Source organism: Symphalangus syndactylus, chromosome 5, assembly GCF_028878055.3.
Source record: "Symphalangus syndactylus isolate Jambi chromosome 5, NHGRI_mSymSyn1-v2.1_pri, whole genome shotgun sequence".
In the NCBI taxonomy this organism is placed as follows: domain Eukaryota; kingdom Metazoa; phylum Chordata; class Mammalia; order Primates; family Hylobatidae; genus Symphalangus; species Symphalangus syndactylus.
The window spans coordinates 70,905,133-70,918,191 of record NC_072427.2 but is presented as its reverse complement, the minus strand read 5'-3'; the positions used below and the strand labels follow the sequence as shown (position 1 = coordinate 70,918,191).

Genomic DNA, 13,059 nt, shown 5'->3' with positions numbered 1-13,059 from the left:
ACCACCACACCCAGCTAATTTTTTTGTATTTTTAGTAGAGACAGGGTTTCACCATGTTGGTCAGGCTGGTCTTGAATTCGTGACCTCAGGTGATACACCAGCCCCGCCTCCCAAAGTGCTGGGATTACAGGCATGAACCGTGTGCCCTGCCCAGGCTTTCTGTTTTTAAAGCTTTGAGGCCTTGAACTATCTTGAGAGATCTATTCACTGATGCTCTACAGGACTGGAAGATGACCTAGTCTTTCCTAGCAATTCCAGGTGACAAGCTATAGTAGAATCATCTATTTATCCAACGATTTTTAGAATGTACATGGTAGTTTAAAAAAAAAAAAAGAGGAGAAAGAGAAATTGTTAACCTGACAAGATTGCAGCCAATAGGTATAAAGAGATTTTATCTTCATGAAAATATTTTGCCTTGAAACTAATGATAAGGACACAAGAAAATGGATAAACAAAAAGCTGATGGACGATGACCAGTGGACTTCTTTGCCTCTACCTCTTTTCACTTTGTGATGAGTGCTGATGTTTACAGAAATGATGAAATATTTTACACTGTGGCTATTTTCAAATTTTCTCTTTTTTTGTACCATGAAAGGGGGACTCTGGAGGACCACTGGTTTGTAGAAGAGGTGGTGGCATCTGGATTCTTGCTGGGATAACTTCCTGGGTAGCTGGTTGTGCTGGAGGTTCAGCTTCTGTAAGAAACAACCATATGAAGGCATCACTTGGCATTTTCTCCAAAGTGTCTGAGTTGATGGATTTTATCACTCAAAACCTGTTCACAGGTAGGTGAATTCTTTCTTCCTCATCTCATCCTAACTCAAGGGTAATTACTCTGCTATGTTGCGATATTGTCAGAACTAAGCTTTAGAACAAAGCAAGAATGAGGCTGGTTTTAAATTCTTAGTCCAGTGTAGACACTTGTGTCTCTGAAACCCTGACTACAGAAATCTGTCAATATAACTTCAACAAGCCAAATCTCTGTATAAAATTTTCATGAGATGCCTTTTTGCATTTACGAGATTTTATTAACAGACCTTGAGAATAGACTCAGAGGATTCTTTCTTCATTTTTTCAGTTGACATGATTTTTCTCTGTACTACTTAATACTACTAAAAATAAATCACTCATCTCCCACTTTGCCCGTTCAACCTTGTTAACTTACTTGGCAACAGTGAAAAAATGAGGAATGCCTTGGAGAGTTAATTTGGCTGTGTGACACTAAAATCTAGATTAGGAAAATGTGGGCCTGGAGATACCAAACCTGTTGTCTGCAGAATGAAAGAGGCCTGAGAGAACACAGCTTTCAGGAACAAGCAGTTGAATGTAGAAACCAAACATTTTTAAAAATGACAAGACCCAGAGCCCCAGAATATAGCACTCTCTCCATCCTCCATCCCTTTCTCATGGCAGTCCAAGGGCAGCCAGCTGACTAAGGGCTTTTAGAAGTGGTGTTGTGGATCCTACCACAGGCCAGCACTTCCTCAGACTGCCACAGACTTTCCTTTGGCCTTAGATGTAAAAGGCCTCCTCACTGCTCTGCTGCAGGGGAGCGGTTCTCTTCTGGTAGCAGTTGTGTTCCATTTTGATCACCTGGAAGGGCAAGTTGACAAGGTTTAAAAGCCCTGAACAAAGATAAATGGTAACAACGAGATTTTACAAGAGCAATGAAATCAGACATTAATGGTTAATTCCAGTGAAATGAACATCAGAACGTGATAAGTGATTTATTTAAATAATGCTTCCTTAGGATAATCTTCTAAGCTTCTCATCTTCTATTTGCCTATTTTTTCTAGTTCATCTTCCCCTATCTCTTTCCAGAACTGGCTATGCTTTGGAAATAGGGTTAAATTGAGTTTTCTTAACTCTTAAAAATCAGAGAATTGAATATTTCACATCTTATTTTTAAAACCACACTAACCATCAAATCAAATCAATTTCTGCTTCCACATAGACCTTTAGCCTTTTTTAAAAGACATAGTGGGTCACTGACTCTGAGAAAAGATTCCCTCTGCATTGATTTTGGTAGAAGTTATAATTCTTAATATTCTTTTAACGTCACATTGTTAAAAATGTTTTATTTAAATGATTATTATTGGGAAAGGCACTAACTCCTTATACCTTCTACAGGTTTGGATCGGGGCCAACCCCTCTCAAAAGTGGGCCCAAGGTATATAACAAAGGCCCTGAGTTCTGTCCAAGAAGTGAACGGAAGCCAGAGAGGAGAGGGTATGTGTGGTTCTAATTAGAGAAGGAAGCTGACTTGAAAAAAGTCATCAGAGGAAAGCAAACAGGAGGATTGTACCATATTCACAATCTGAGTTTTATTTAAATTTTCGAATGTAAACTTTAAATGCCCTGCTCATATTCATACATAGGCTCCAACATTTAAAACCTGACCCTGGCATCTAAAACTTTTGAGTGAATGAGGGAGACTTTCCATGCCATTGCTAAAAGCTGTATCCATTTATTTATTTATTTATTTTATTTAATTTTATTTATTTTGAGATGGAGTCTTACTGTGTCGCCCAGGCTGGAGTGCAGTGGCAAGCAGTCTCTGCTCATTGTAACCTCTGCCTCCTGGGTTCAAGCGATTCTCCTGCCTCAGCCTCCCAAGTAGCTAGGACCACAGCACCCCCCACTATGCCCAGCTAATTTTTTTTTTTTTTTTTTTTTTTTTTTTGAGACAGAGTCTCATGCTGTGTCTCCCAGGCTGGAGTGCAGTGGCACGATCTCGGCTCACTGCAACCTCCACCTCCTGGGTTAACGCCATTCTCCTGCCTCAGCCTCCAGAGTAACTGGGACTACAGGCACGCACCACCACGCCCAGCTAATTTTTTGCACTTTTTAGTAGACACGGGTTTTCACCGTGTTAGCCAGGGTGATCTCGATCTCCTGACCTCATAATCTGCCTGCCTCGGCCTCCCAAAGTGCTGGGATTACAGGAGTGAGCCACGGTGCCCGGCAATTTTTGTATTTTTAGTAGAGACAGGATTTCACCATGTTGGCCAGGCTGGTCTCACACTCCTGACCTCAAGTGATGCAACTGCCTCAGCTTCTTAAATTGTACTTTAGCATCTTTATACAGAGATATTTAACCTTATACAAGAGAGCCTAGAAAGAGATGGGAAAGTTGGATAAATGTTAAATCTGAAGAAATGTTTTAAAAAGTTTTAATTTTGATTCAAATTATGGTGAATTCAGAAATGTTTTTAAAGTCTGTTTGCAAATGCAATATCTAAATCATAGCCTCTAAAAATATTTGCATTCCCATAAATATCACTGAAATGAATAATATAAATTGTACAGCTTCAGGCTGGCCTCTGTTATCGTTTTGAAATGTTGTCTATGGGTGAGGCAAATGATCGGCTTGTTTCCCATGTTTTTGAAGATTGTAAACCTCAGGGGACAGTGTTATTTGGAGAAAGTGGGAAGATTCGTTACCCCCATTCCAAAGGAGACTACTATTCTCATAATTGGTACGTATCCTACATAGGAATGATTCCTGGGGCTTTTCCTCCCACAAAATGGGGCAGTTTAAAACACTCTACTTTGACATTTTTTTTTTTTTTTTTTTTGAGACAGAGTCTCCCTACATTGCCCAGGCTGGGCTCGAACTCCTGGGCTTAAGGGATCTTCCCACCCCAGCCTACTAAGTAGTAGGGATTACAGGTTCATGCCACCACAACTTGGCTTATTTTGGCATTTTTATCTAGTATCTCCAGTTCAAATATAAAAGTATCTATTTCATCTGATATTTTTTTGGTTGGTGAATATTTACTCATTAAAGTAAATCATCAACCTGAATAGTTATTCAACTAAAGTTTACTTGAATTGATGTATTCAAATATGTAATACTAACAGCGTCTGGCAATGGGATTGCTATGGGATTCAGTGATTAATTCTGTCACATTTACTTCTATAATCATGGTGATATTTTGCTTAGCATCACCTAGAAGATGGAAAATAGTTCATGTCTTATAAGCTTCAGCATCTTTTTACGAATTTTCTGCATACCCTGTCCTCTAAAAGATATCTAAATATAGCTAAAAATATCTTTAAGCTTTAGAAAATCTTTCTGCAAGTATCTCATTTTCTTAAGTGATCTAAATTCATTTTTAAAATTGTACTGAGAATTGAATAGTGTACTACAAAGATAGCAGTTCTACAAGTTTATAATCTGGTGGAAAGAGCTAGACAAAAACAATTGTACTACAAGAGGAAATAAGCTTTATAATTCACACCATCCAAGAAAGTGCACACTGTAAAAGATAGAGACCAATTCTCTTTGGTGTGGTTTTTAAGGTGTGTGCGGAGTGGTTAGAAGTGTGGGGAGAGATGTAAGTGTTATAGTGGAAAAGATGGCATTGAAATGAGGCGTTGAAGGATAGTTATGATTTTATAGCTCATGAGGTTTTTGGTATAATACTGAAGATTTCAACAGATGGAGAGGCAGGAAGAGGTCATTCTAGCCCAAGGGAATTAGGTATAAGCAATGTCAAGGAGGTGGGGAAGATTAGGGTTTTTTGGGTTTTGAGTATCCCACTGTGACTGGACAACAATGTGAATGGGAACTGGGGTATCAGTGGATGATGAGGATAGAAAGGATGATCGGGAGTTAATTGCAGAGGACCTTGAGTTCCATGCAGAGAGATTAGACCTTATGCTACAGCCAATGGGTATGCTAAAACTAAAATGATGGAAAGATTATAACTTTCAAAACTAATGTAAAATGAATATAAATATTTATTTCAAGTACAGATAGAAAAGGATGTGGCTTAATTTCAGCTCATAATTTAAAAGGCTTAATGGTCTAAACTGACTTTGTCTCAGGCAAACTTGTGATGATATAATGCCAATAAAGCTTTTGCCACCTTTGCTTAAGCTATTAGAATGATATTTAGAACAAGATTTTAAGAAACTGTTTTATTAGAGTCTCAGGGACCTCTAGGGCCTCTAGGGTACACTCTTTAGACAGGGAGATTGATAAGCCAGAATTTGTCTGAAGGAAAATGACCAAGATGGGAAAAATTCAGAACAATGTTTTGAGAGGTATGGTTATAGGAACCATAATATTTTTTGATCCAAAGAAGACTTGAAGAGGAGGAGGGAAGTGTCTTGATTTATCTTAGAGGCTACTAAAGAACCAGAGTTAGACTTGTTTTGAATAATTGCAGAGCTGAAAACTAAGACCACCGGGTTGAAGTTAGAAGGCAGAGTTCAATTCAATATTAAGTCATTTCTTGTTTGAGTGATTTCTGAAATTAACTAGCCTGCTTCAGGAAGTAATCAATGCTCTTGATAAGTGGATATTTGAGCAAAGTATTTATATATTGGGTAAGAGATATGCAGATGGCAGCCTGCTTACCCTCAAATACAGTGACCCAACTTAGACAATTAAGCATTTCAGAGATCTCTGCAAGAAAAAGTTTCAAGAGAAGAAGGGTTATTTTAGAAGTAAAAATCAGATCAAATGCCATCGCATATGGAAACTCAAACTTCTTGAACTGAGCAGAACTGTAGGATCAGAAGCCACATTCATAGTGGGTTAAGTGACTGTTGAAAATTTAGTATCCCAAATTATCAACAAATTTTTATTGAACCCTTAGGATGTGTAAGACACTGTCTTAGGTGCTAGAGATACAGCAGTGAATGAAACACACAAAAATGTTTCCCTTTGTGGGGCAAGTTAGAATGTGGAAATGGGATAATTTTTAAAGGTTACATGTAGTAGTAGAAGGTAGTAAATGCTATACCAAAAAATAAGGCAAGAAAGGGGGGTGGAGAATGAAAGTATACAATATCAGAGAGGGTGGTTAGGGAAGACCACATTATAAAGATGATACTTGAAACAAAGACTTGGATAAAGCAAAGGAGGGAATTATATGATCATTTTGGAAAGGAATATTCCAGGTAGAAGGAATGGTAGGTGTGAGACAAGAATACATTTGGTATATTTGGGGAATAGCAAATTGACCAGAGAGCCAGAGTTGAGTGGCTGGAGAGGGGCAATGTGGACAAATTCTTTAGGACTTAAGGGGCATGCAAAGAACTTTGGAGTTTACTGTAAGGGAGCTAGAGAGCCATTGGAGGATTTTGAACAGAGGAAGATCATGATCTGACCCATTTTAGAAAGATCACTTTTATTACTGGGTTGCAGATAGACTGTAGGCAGGCAAGACCACAAGCTGGGAGACCAACTACTGCAATAATCCAGGTAAAAGATGACGCAGTCATCCAGGTAAAAATCTAGCTTTGACCACATTTGTAAAGGTGGTGAAGAGTGGTAGGGCTATAGGATTTGCTGATGAGTTGACAGTTTGGGTTTTGAGGGAGAATGAGATCCCCATATGAGTAACCTAAGAGTTTTTAACCTGAGCTATTGGAAGAATAGAACTGTTGTCTGAGATGGAAACACTGGGGTGGTGGCTTTTAGACAGTAGGGTCAAGAGAGGCACTTTGTTTTGATAAAGTAGACTCAACTGTGCTTACGGACAGAGAGAGTGAGAGTCAACAGTCATAGGAAACACAGAAATGTGAAGTAAGCTTTCTGAGAACACAACAAATAAAGAAGGTTTGGCATTGAAAAGGGCAGAATAATTCCTTTTCTGGGAAAGCAACAAAGAAGGTAATCTATAGGAAAGTTGAAGGAATTTACACTGGATGTCTTAGTTATCACACGAGATTTTAATTGCTTCAACTTTAGAAGATGAAGTAGAGATAAAATATTTAAGATATAAATAGTTTATAGGGACTAAAGTAAGGAGTCAACCAGAGATTAAGAAGACTTTCAGTAGCAATAAAACCCAATTAGTATTAGCATCTATTTGTACTATATTTCAGTAACTCAAGACAAAAAAATTCATTGTGAAATACAGCTTCAATAGGAGAAAACAAAATTCCTAAGACAGGTTCATATAAGGCTGAGTCACCAAAGACTATCTTCAGTGTAAGGCTAAACAAGGTGTAAACCCACCCACACGGAAGGTTACATGCCTCAACCTTGGCACTAGATGTAGGGAGAGGTAAAAAATTATTTGAGAATTTGAACCACAGGTTAATACTTGTGCAGATCTACCATCTAAATTCACACCTCAAGTATAGGCCAAAACATGTCGAGCAGAAAATTCGGCACTGTGAAGTTGATAGTGCACAACGTGACTGACAGAAGTGTATACAGATTCTGCCCAAAAGAACTCGTTCAATTCGGGTCCACAGAAATCGTAAGACTCCTTTGTAAGATGCATTCTAATTTTAGAATGTGAAAATGTGAAAAAATTGTGTTTTAGAAATGAGGTATAGGGCCAATTTGCATAGTCAGTGACTTCTTCAGCATGCTGAGTAGCCTTAGAGAGTGAAAGGGTTTTGTGAATTCCACCTGGAGCTAACTAGGAAATCATAAGGGAGACAGAGATAATATAAAGAAGGAGGAGAGAGTTACACAGTCCCTCCAAGCCTCTCTGTATTCTGGTAGGTGGTAGCTAGATTCTCAGAAATGACAGACACCACCCAGGTTGCCCTCCTTCCTTTCATACCCATGAGAGACATTGCATTTCTCAGAGCCTAGATCAGTGCCTGGCACATAATAAATGCTCCATAGATTATTTGAATTAATAAATCAATGGTTAGTTTGGGGACTCCTCTCTCACTTAGCTTGACCAGACTTCAAAATCCTTTTAAAACAGCAATCACTAATAATAAATCAAAGTTGGCATAGATTTGAAACCTATTTTTCATCTTTCAGCTAGAGATTTTGAGGCCGAAAATAATTAGATGATGGAACAATTTGAGAAAGTACTGGCCTTTGAAGTCATAAAGCCTAAACTACAGTTCCACTTATACAAGAGATGTGATGAATCTTTTGTAATCAATGCCAGTTTTCCCATTTGGAAACAGAGGGATAATTTCTCTCCTGCCTACCTCAGAGAGATGTAATTAATCTCAAAAAGGATGATAGATGTGGAGTGCTTTTTTCCATTGAAGTGCTTAGCAAGTGAGCTTTATAATATTTTAGACAGCTTATTTTTACGTCTATTTTCAGGATGATGGACTTGAATAGAAAAACACTAAAGAGTTTCCCGCTGGGCAAGGTGGCTCACGCCTGTAATCCCAGCACTTTGGGAAGCCAAGGTGGGTGGATCATGAGGTCAGGAGTTTGAGACCAGCCTGGCCAATATGGTGAAACCCTGTCTCTACTAAAAATACATAAATCAGCTGGGCATGGTGGTGCATGCCTGTAGTCCCAGCTACTTGGGAGGCTGAGGCAGAAGAATCGCTTGAACCTGGGAGGTGTAGGTTGCAGTGAGCCGAGATTGCGCCACTGCATTCCAGCCTGGGTGACAGAGTGAGACTCAGTCTCAGAAAAAAAAAAAAAAAAAGAAAAGAAAAAAAAAAAGTTGCCAGTTAAGGAAATATCTGGTTAAAAAAAAAAATTATTTGTGTTTGCTTTTTGGAAACTGGGCATAAAAGACTTGACTAATTCCTAAAGTCCTTAATATTCGTAAAGGGCAGTGAGGCTGTTAATAGGTCTAAGGTAAAGACTGCTGAATTTTGGAAAGAGTTAATTCCAACATGTTAGATTCTAGGTAAGATTGCTTTGCATTCAGGTGAAGGTGAGACATGGAAGAAGCTAGGATTTATGGCCCACTAGGATTTATTTTCTTGAATAATAAATTTATGTATGAAAATAAAGGTAAGGGATTATGTGTCAAATTACATAAGACTACTATCTCAAGTTGAGATATGCTTTTAAAAACGTTAGCAAAAAGTCACAGCTGACCTTACTAGGAGTTAGAGAGATGACATTTTAACCCAGGGACTGTGACTTAGGATGACCTTGGAATATGTGGCCATTTAAGGTTAGCATATGCTGCATGGTCAATTCATAATTCATGAGAACCATAATTCAACCTCTGGGTGAATAGTATGAATTTTAATTAGGTGAATAACTCAGATGAATCTTAGGTTTCTTCAATTTATACATCCAAATTCTACCATTTTATAACTAAATGAAATTTAAGGGGTGGTTTCTGGTCATTCTCCATTTAATACTCATCTATTTGTCAGATAAATGTTATTAATTTGAGCACAAATTTTTCTCACAATGTTCTATTGCCTTTTATCTTCTAGTATTCTATAAAATTGTATGGTTGTTCAGTTGTGAGCTAAAGCACAGGTATTAGATTTTATTTAGCAAATCTGACTACCATTTATTAAATTTTCTTTACCTTCCCCTACCCCAGCTTATATGTTTGGAAAATAATGGTACCAGAAGATAAAATAATCCTGATAAAACTTACAAGTTTAGACATGGAAAAGCAAGTTGGATGTGATCATGACTATGTATCTTTACAATCAAGTAATGGAGTGCTTATTAGTAAGTATGTTACATTTGTTTTTATTTGTCATTTTAGAATATCTGAAAGACCAAAGAGATGCTAAAGGACCTAAAATAAAATTTCTGGCTGCTCTGCCTGTGGAGTAGCGATTATTTATTCCTTTACTTTCCTAATAAACTTACTTTCACTTTACTCAAAAAAATAAAAATAAAAAAATAAAATTTATTTTATTGTACCAAGGGCAATGATCTTATCTTACAGACTTTTCCCTTCTAGAAGGGTTAAGGGGAGGGAGTAAGAGTGGAGACAGTGGTCAACATGCTGACCATTCTCTTCAGTGTTTTTCTAAGTTAGGAACCAGATCCCACTTTCCTTTCTCAAGTTCACTAACAGTATTGAATGCAATTGATGTCACAGTTGCCAGAAAACTTCCTTTTGAGGCAATTTTTTTTATTACTTTTATCACAAAAGTGGGTACATGTTTACCAAATTTGATAAATACAGACGAGCCAAAGGAAGAAAATATAAACCATTCATAACCCTGTCACCTAGAGATAATCTCTATTAGCACTTAGAGGTGTATCTATTTACACATACACTTTGGACTTTACATTGTTTGATATCATTTCCTTCTCATAACACAATTGATCATTTCATGTCATTCAATTTATTTTATTGAATACCTGTTATAAGCTACATAAACATAACCAATATATCTAATTTTGTTGAAATACTCTATGTTAACCGTGATAGAAGCTCTCCAAAGCTGGTATAGACCTGGATCTCTAGTTCTCTATAAGGCTAATGGTTAGGACAAATGTCTCTTCACACATATTTGACAGGAAGTTATAGACAAAGTATTGTACTAGGGGTTATAATGTTTATTGTCTAAATTATTTCATGCTCAGCCCTGCTATTTACACAGTAATTATTCTTTCAACCAATCATTTGTTAAAAAATTAACTGTATATGAGATATTATAGCAGGTACTGGACATTTTTTGAGAAAAAGCACTCTGCCCAAATAAATTTGTAGTTTGAGGTAATCAAAGGTGTAAAACAAAGTAGGAAATGCCATTAGAGCAGGGAACGTGCTGTGCTGATTCAAAAAAGGTAGCTCTTATTTCCAGTAGTTGTCTGGTAGAGTTTATCAGAGAGCTGAATTTTGAGTTAGGCCCTGAAGAATGAGTAGAATTTGGACATATGAGACTGGGGGGTTGAGAAGGCGACTGGAATAGCAAAGTCACTGAAGCAGGGAATGTTGAATGATCAAAGGACCATTGAATAGTTCAGTGTGTTTAGACCAGAGATCTCTCATGGAAGATGATGGAAAACAAAACAAACATGTGTAAGTTTCCACCGCTTTTTAGTAATGTTATTTCACTTTCCTTCTCTTCTTTTAAGGTAAGGTCTGTGGAAAAATATTGCCTTCACCATTGCTGGCAGAGACCAGTGAGGCCATGGTTCCATTTGTTTCTGGTACAGAAGACAGTAGTGGTGGCTTTGAGCTTACCTTTACTGCTGTACAGAACTCAGAAGCAGGTGAGTGTTTCAGGTATTTAATTCCCTGCCATTTTCCCTTGATGTGGGTGGGGAAGGGGAGAAAATGCCTTTGGCCCTTCACTTTGAATTTCCCCAATGCTTCCACAGGGTCAGGTTGTGGGAGTCTGGCTATATTGGTAGAAGAAGGGACAAATCACTCTGCCAAGTATCCTGATTTGTATCCCAGTAACGTAAGATGTCATTGGTTCATTCGTGCTCCAGAGAAACACATTATAAAGGTAGGCAACTGAGGAATCGCTCTACCTCATAAAGAATAGAGTTACGTTAGTTAGGCAGAACTTAATTTATCTGGATTGTTAAATTGCCATTATGACTAGGAGCTTCTTTTAGCCATTTGCCATTTTTTTTTTTTTACTCTGAAAAGAGATCTCTGTGTGTGGTTTTGAAAACTTTCAGTGGTTTAAAAGTGTATACAATGAAAAGTAAGGCTCTTCATCAGATTCCCATTCTACCCATGGAGGCAAATGCTGATAACTTACTAGTGTCCTTGGGAGGTATTTTGAGCATTTACTAATGTGTGTGTGTGTGTGTGTGTGTGCGCGCGCGCGCGCACGCATGCGTGTACTTATGCTGCTTGGCAATGCCTTGGTCACTGAAAAATATCTCAAGGATCTTTCCAGATGAGCCCACAGAGCTCTTTTTAATAACTGCATAAAATATTGTATGATATTTCAGAACACATTAAACCAGTTCCCTGTTAGCAGGTGTTTACTGAGCTTCCAGTCTTTGGTCATACTAGCCATGGTGCCATGAATATCTGCCAGTGTCTTTGGACACATGTGGATATGTATAATTCCCAGAAGTAGACTCACTGGGTCAAAGGGTTTGCACATTTAAACCTGGTAGTCATTGCCAAATTGCCCTTCAAAGAGACTGTAATTATTTACACTTCTATGTGAAGGCATATGAGGATGTGACAAAGAGCCTTTAAATACACAGAGGAAAGCCCTTTAAGCTCCTCTCTTCTCTTCTTTTACCATTTCCCTGGTTATGTTTCATTTGTACAGTTGACATTTGAGGACTTTGCTGTCAAATTTCGTCCAAACTGTATTCATGATGCTGTTGTGATTTATGGTGATTCTGAAGAAGAGCACAAGTTAGGTAAGTAGCCTTCACCCTTTAAATATGAAAGTGTTAGACTAATCAGAGTAGTGGCAACATGGGCTGGCTTCCTTGGGTACCATAAGGTAGAGTGGGAATGTGAATTTCTTGCTCTGGAAACTCAGAATGCCATACAACTTTAGCTTTAAAACCTATGAGCCAGCAACTAATTCACCAGTAAAGTTTTTAATGGAAATGTGCAAAATGTAAAGATTGTTTCAGACTCTATGTAAGGTGAAAAGGCAGTCCTCAGAGAAACTGCAGTTATTTAAGGTAAATTTTACAGCTTCCTTCTTTCTGTATTAATTCCTTCTGTTGCTGATATTTTGATATTTGTGTCCAGGAAAAGTAACCAAAAGCTATAATTTCTATGTGGGTGTGACAATTAATTTTAAGACTTTTAAAACTTCAAATATACTTTAAATTGTGACCTAACAATTTACTGAGTTTGAAGATTTAACGTCCAGCCCTCTAACCACTTTTTCAGGACCTAGTATCTGTCCTTCAGCTAGATGTTTTTGTGGGTTAGAGGCCAGGATTATAGATTGGCTTGGAATATTTATTTAGACATTAAGGGCAGGTTAGTGAGAGCACAATGCTATGATTCTGCAGAAAAGTGCATGTATAGTGTGAGGTTTCCATGAAAGTGACTTGAAGTGTTACCTCTCTTATAAATTATGCTTATGTCATCTTTGGAAAAAGGAATACACCAACTTGGGTGTTTTTTTTTTTTAAAACCCACCTCTTCTTATTGTCTACAAAGTAATAACCAGCTGAGTTTCCGTGCATACTGGAAATCAAATCTCCTTATTTTAGAGCTTTTTCTGTGCAATTAAAATTACAGTGCATTGTTATTGTGAAACTAACATTTAATTCTCACATGAGATGTAAGGGTGTGCATACAAATCGAAGTTGGAGAAAACTAAAGTGGTTGATTGGAAAATTGGGTGATTATTTTACTCTGTGTTCTGATTTGGTTGATTAGAAAATTGGGTGATTATTTTACTCTGTGTTCTGATTTGGTTGATTAGAAAATTGGGTGATTATTTTACTCTGTG

General features: G+C 37.6%; 1 protein-coding gene across 1 annotated transcript in view; it reads left to right on the top strand.

The window, feature by feature from the left end:
- Positions 1 to 13,059, top strand: part of OVCH1 (ovochymase 1) — a 99,618-nt gene that overhangs the window by 15,533 nt on the left and 71,026 nt on the right. The window contains exons 7-13 of the mRNA XM_063640334.1: positions 596 to 785; positions 2,131 to 2,229; positions 3,392 to 3,479; positions 9,243 to 9,376; positions 10,742 to 10,879; positions 10,988 to 11,118; positions 11,908 to 12,001. Coding sequence (XP_063496404.1) covers positions 596 to 785; positions 2,131 to 2,229; positions 3,392 to 3,479; positions 9,243 to 9,376; positions 10,742 to 10,879; positions 10,988 to 11,118; positions 11,908 to 12,001 — 874 coding nt within the window. The remainder of the gene's footprint in view (positions 1 to 595; positions 786 to 2,130; positions 2,230 to 3,391; positions 3,480 to 9,242; positions 9,377 to 10,741; positions 10,880 to 10,987; positions 11,119 to 11,907; positions 12,002 to 13,059) is intronic.